Here is a 6,260-nt window from a genome sequence, read left to right as displayed (position 1 = left end):
TATGTTCAGTTATCTTGAACTATACAGTAAGAACTGACTCAGAAACTGTTTATAAAGGTATATTTATTACTCAGCTTATCATCACATCCAAGTGGCCACGCCTCCATTCATTACACATCATCGATATTTCTGTCTATGCTGAGGCTCACAAGAAGTCAGTCTCTAACAACAACCCCACTTCTAAAATTGTTGGGATGCTGTGTAAAACATAAATAAAAACAGAATACAATCACGTGCAACACCTTTCTACCTTTATTCAACTGAATACAGTACAAAGACAAGATGTTCAAACTGATTAACTTTTTTGTAAATATACACTGATTTTGATGCCTGCAACACGTTTCAAAAAAATATTTACCACTGACACATCATCTTTTCTTTTAACAACAGTCAGTAAGTGTCTGTGAACTGAGGACACTGATTGTTGAAGTTTTGAAAGTGAAATTCTTTCTCATTCTTGCTTGATATATGACTTCAGGTGCTCAACAGTTAAGGGTCTCTGTTTTGTGCTTCATGATGCACCACACGTTGTCAACAGGAGACAGGTCTGGACTGCAGGCAGGTCAGTTTAGTACCTGAACTCTTTTACTTTAAGCCACGCTGCTGTAACACGTGCAGATTGTGTCTTGTCATTATCTTACAGAAATAAGAAGGGACGTCTCTGAAAAAGAAATCATCTGGATGGCAGCATATGTCACTCCAAAAACCTGCTTGTACCTTTCAGCATTAATGATGCCTTCACAGATGTGACAGTTACCCATGATGCCATGAGCACTAACACACTCCCATACAATCACAGCTGCTGTCTTTTGAAGTGTAAGACTTCTGAAATGTGGACTCAGTCCATCTCAGACGAGTTCAGGCCAAGAGAAGTCTGCAGTGTTTCTGAGTGTTGTTGTCTTTCTCTTTGCACAGTAGAGTCTTAACTTACAAGTTTTCCAGAATGTTCCTGAGCCCCTGTAGTGTCCTTTAAAAAACTGTCGCGCTATGATATCGTGCCCTCACTTCTGAGAAGAACGGGGGGCAGAGCATTGTTTTTCTATAAGGCATGTCCTTAAAAAAATGTAATGGGTGTAGATTTGTTAACGTCCATTCTCACCGCTGGTCAAGCAACTACCTTGTATTTAGAAATCCCCAGACGATTGGTAGGCAACAAGAACTCTGATTGTCGCTTATTAGAAGACTGGGGATGTCATACTATTGGTATGTAACTGTCTTTGGCGCTGCTTGCTGGAGCTTCAGAGAAGTTATCTTATTGTCCAACTCATCCATGAAGCCCTCGTCCACAGACTCACTGTCCACTTCCTCTCCTTCAGCCTCTGTGGGCAGGAACACATGAAGCTGAGTGCGAGCTGGACCGGTGGCGGCAGCAGCAACAGCGGGACGCTGACTGCAGCTCGGAAGACAAGGCTTCCCAACGACAGACAGAGGCTCTCCCTGAGACAGTGAGTTGTGATGCTGCATTGTTGAAGGTCGGAGATTACTCTGTGCCATCTCTGTGGTCAGGACAGGGTTGTGAGAATGACGCCTCACTGGTCTGGGCTTGGAGCTGGGCTGGATGGCCTGGGAGAAGTGGATGAAGGCCGGTCTGATGCAGCTCTGTACCTGCTGGTGGTTCTTCTCCTGATGGGGCTGACTGGTCCTGGAGGGGTGGCAGGTCCTGCAGGGGCGCAGGGCTGATGACTTGGAAAATGGTGGAGGAGGTGGGGGTCGGTTGCTTGGGCGACAGTTGCTGGAGAGTCCCTCGAATATGATGTTCTCATTTGGAGTGAGGAGGGACGGCTCACTGTAGCTGTGGAGACAGGCGAGACAAGAACGACAAGACAAGAACAGCGACAAGAGGATTTACAGGTTTAAAGTTTTTAGTCTTTTAGTCTTGCACCTTTTCACACATGCCAATGCAAAATGTCAGAAGAGATGGGGACAAGGGACAGTCCAGCAGATGGTGGTGATGCAAAATTTAAGGATGCCAACCACCATAAAACTCGGCAGAAGAGGATTAGGCCAGGCTGGATTATCTGCAGGAACATAGATGGTGAGGAGCTGTGTTTGTGCTCTTTAATATTCAACAAGTCTGTGAGACAAATAATGTGTTTTTGTGATTTACTTCAATTAGAAACATGCATTTGATACATTAAAAGGAACATTAAAAGAGCTATAGATGTCACTGTCATTATCTCCAGTCTTTGAATGACTGGTTAGCTCGCTACAAATTAAATTTGCTTTTGTCAGATGGATGTAAGCCTTTACGTCTTTATTTCTGCAATGATACTGCTTTCATTTACATGTTAGCATGCTAACATGCTCACATAGACTATGCTAACATTCTGATGTTTAGCATGTATAACATTTACCATGTTCACTATAGCATGTTCTGCTATCTGGAGCACATGCTGTTGCTAGGCAGCTTACAAGTGAACCTGAGCTTTGTGCTGCTAAAAATTGTTTGACAGGTGGACCTCACCGGTCGCTGTGATTCATCCTCTGGGAACCATGGAAGTCTGTATGAAATTTCAAGGTGATCCATCCAATAGTTGTTAAGATGTTTTGCAGTGGTGGCCAAACAGGTGAACTCACTGACTGACAGACTGACATTGTCACCTCTAATTCTCCTCCTCCTCATTTATCTGATGGTTATTCAAAACCTGCTCTGCTTGGGTGAGCGGAGGCCATCAAATACTCTGTTAGACAGCGAGGGACGTTTGTTTGTGTGTGTGTTTAAGAGCCTAAAGTGTGTGTGTGTGCGTGTGTGTGTGTGTGTGTGTGTGTGTGTGTGTGTGTGTGTGTGTGTGTGTGTGTGTGGGTGCCTCGCTCAGGTTTCTCCCTCCTCTGAGCGAAGCCAGTGTGGGTGCTGCATCAGGCGACGGATCAGCTTCCACACCTGAGATTTATGACACACTGGGCCCTGCTGGCGTTCTGTACTCAAAGCAAACCCGGGGGGGAGCGTAGAGGTGGCCTACATCATGCTATCAAATTGGGACAGGAAACAATTACACTGTAATTCCAGTCAAGCGTTGAACCTGCACATTGACAGGCACTTTTGCTGAAATGAATAGTAGAGACAGTGGAGATGGAAGAGTGGAGAAGATGACATACAGGCGATTAATCACATTCAAACAGGCAGTGATGCTGCCATATTATCTGCCCTGTAGGACACACTGATGTCCTGGTGACTCAGTCCTTTGTTTCGAGTTTTAATATGCTTAGAAATTTGCATTTTACAGTCTGTACAACATGTAACAACTTCTTTACTTATACTCTCACTTGCAAGTTAATATATAATAGAAGATATCTGGGCATAATACTAAAAAATTAAGATGTTCAAACTGAATAACTTTGTTTTTTGTGAATATACACATTCTGATTTTTAAGCCTGCAACGTGTTTCAAAAAAGTTGTGTTTGTGAACTGAGGACACTTAATTCTTGAAGTTTTGAAAGTGAAATTCTTTCTCATTCTTGCTTGATATATGACCTTAGGTGTTCAGTTCAGGGTCTCTGTTGTTGTATTTTGTGCTTCATAACGCACCACACATTTTCAGTAGGAGACAGGTCTGGACTGCAGGCAGGTCAGTCTGGTACCTGAACTCTATGAAGCCACGCTGTTGGAACACGTGCAGAATGTGTCTTGGCGTTGTCTTGCTGAAAGAAGAAAGGACGTCTCTGAAAAAGACGTCATCTGGATGGCAGCATATGTTGCTCTGAAACCTGTTTGTACCTTTCAGCATTAATGGGGCTTTCACCGATGTGACAGTTACCCATGATGCCATGGGCACTAACACACCCCCCATACCATCACAGATGCTGGTTTTTGAAGTTAGTGCTGGTAACAATCGGTCTTTTTTGTCTTTAGCCTGTGGGACACAATGTTCATGATTTGTGAAAACAATCTGAAATGTGGACTCGTCAGACCGCAAAACACTTTTACACTTCCTGTCAGTCCATCTCTTGATATATGTCTTTCTCTTTTCATGGTAGAGTCTTAACTTACATTTGTAGATGCAGCAACAAACTGTTTACTGACAACAGTTTTCCAAAGTGTTCCTGAGCCCATGTAGTATCCTTTATACAATGATGTGGGTTTTTAATTCAGTACCATGGGTATTCAATGTCAGTCTTCAGTCTCGCCCCTTATGAGCAGAGATTTCTCTGGATTCTCTGAATCTTTTTTTAAATAATGTTATAAATTGTAGATGGTGAAATCTCTTTCAATTTTCCCAGTCTTTTGTTACCGCTGTCCCAGCCTTTTTGGCAACATGTTGCAATTCAGAAGCAGTGTATGTTTAACATTTATCAGTTCGAACATTAAATATCTTGTCTTCAATTGAGTATAGATTGAAAAGTTTTTGCAAATTTTTGCATTCTGTTTTTACTTACATTTTACACAGCGTCACAAGTTTTTTGGAATTGGGGTTGTTGAATATACAGGCAGAGGACAAAGTCTCTACAGATACAGCCACCTCAATGATTTAGAGGGATTATGTTTACATGAGTCTATACATTTGTTTTTGTTTTTTTTAGCTAGATCCTGCGTATGTTTAACAACAGCTTTGAGTATTGTTAATAACTGAAGCTGTTTAGAAAAAGCAGAAGAAACTGATGCTCAGCTCAGTGATTTGAATGTAAAGACAAACTGGTAAACTGGCAAACTGAACGGAACTGGTCCATCCACCTGAAGTCTTACCTGAGACGAGCCATGTGGCTTCTCCTGCGAGGCCCTTTGGCTGTAGCCACCAGAGAGGGGAGCCTCAGAGGGGTCCTGGTCCCCCGGCCTCCTCCTCCTCCTCCTCCTCCTCCTGCTGCTGTTGTGGGTGGAGGGTGCACAGAGGTGGTGAGCAGGTACGTCTGAACCAAAGCTCTGCTTGTCTGGACGGCTCTCTGATGCCACGGTCCACTCAGGTCCAGACCCAGGCCCAGCACGACTGTCGGGGGAGCAGCTCCAGCGGTGCCACTCATTTGTCTCGGAGTTTGTGTCACAGCTGGAGGAGAATTTACCTGAAAGCGTCCGCTGGTAGTTAAACTAGATGAACATGTCCAGCTGAAGGACAGATATGGAGCATTTCTCCTGCAGATGAAGACCTGGATCTCTGTGTGTGTACGGCTACAGGCTGTGGGGGGTGACTGGAGAGGGGATTGTACTGCTCCACCTGTGGGCAGCGGACGCCATCAATGATGCATGTCCATGAATGATGCATGGCTGGAGCTGGTCAGGTGGACACCACCTACTTTACCTCCTCTCTCCCTTTCCCTCTTCCCCTGGCAGGTCAGTTTACAGCTGGAGGGAACAGGTGGTGAACGGACGGAGCGAAGTGAGCATCCAGGAAATGTAGCTGAAACAGTGAAGTTTAAAGTAGAAGGCAGCAGCTTCACTCGATGGTTCATCATTAGTGACTTGAAAATGTTGGACTGTGGCTGTTGCTCAGGAAAACTTCGGTTATTCAAGGGGCTCTGACACATTTTTACTCATGACATCTCATCATTAAAGTGACAGTTCACCCCAAAATCAGTAATACAACTTCCTTCCTCTTACCTCAGCCATATCAGCCATAGAGATGTCTGCCTTCTCTCCAGTATTAGAGGACTAAAGGAAGAGAAAGAGGAACTACTTTCTTACTACTATAGATGAAGTAGTTCCTACATGGTGAACTGTCACTTTAAAATGGTAGAAATGATTTGGCAACAGGTTTGTTATTCCTAAAGGTACACTTCCTGAAAATAACTACTGTATGTAAATTGCTACGGAAAACAGGCAAAAGCTGTTTCCATTACAAGAACTTTCTCCAGGGACTGTGAGACTTTGGAGGAACTCGGTGGTCTAAATTTAGCTTTGAGGCACATTATTTTACCTTCCCAAAAGTCCCTGCTTGGGTGTTTAATAATTTCAACGAGAACAGGAAGTTTGGGGAAAAGGGCATTTCTGATTGGTCGAGTATTTGCAGCATTGCATCTCAGCAGGCTTTTTGAAAAATGTGCAGCTGCAGACCAGTTTGCTTTTTGTTCATTGTGCTTTGACACAACATCGACTTACAGTAAAAAGTTGCAGAAGGAATACATTTAAGTCACTTTACATGGCATCATAGTATATCAAGTATATCAAGTATAAAAATAGCAGTCGCTTTTTAGTTCATCAGCAGACTGACTGTCTAATCCTACACTGTAAGTGCAAACAACAGGCTGACAGGACCTCTTCTTGGGTATTTAAGGTGGAAAAACAGCTAAGATTCACTTTTGACACTCTTAGTATGCTTTGATGTTGATGCTA

General features: G+C 43.5%; 1 protein-coding gene across 1 annotated transcript; it reads right to left on the bottom strand.

Moving 5' to 3' along the window:
* Positions 1-508: 508 nt before the first annotated feature.
* LOC146313398 (uncharacterized) lies at positions 509-6,006 on the bottom strand. Its single transcript, XM_084738981.1, has 2 exons — positions 4,683-6,006; positions 509-1,792 (listed from the first exon to the last, which is right to left on the bottom strand). Exons 1-2 carry the CDS (start codon positions 4,952-4,954, stop codon positions 1,198-1,200), a joined length of 867 nt encoding a protein of 288 aa, XP_084595107.1. The 5' UTR covers positions 4,955-6,006; the 3' UTR covers positions 509-1,197.
* Between the last annotated feature and the right edge of the window lie 254 nt (positions 6,007-6,260).

Source organism: Lutjanus erythropterus, chromosome 16 (genome assembly GCF_056507025.1).
Source record: "Lutjanus erythropterus isolate fLutEry1 chromosome 16, fLutEry1.hap2, whole genome shotgun sequence".
NCBI lineage: Eukaryota > Metazoa > Chordata > Actinopteri > Lutjaniformes > Lutjanidae > Lutjanus > Lutjanus erythropterus.
The sequence above is the reverse complement of the archived record's forward strand: the minus strand, read 5'-3'. Positions and strand labels throughout refer to the sequence as shown.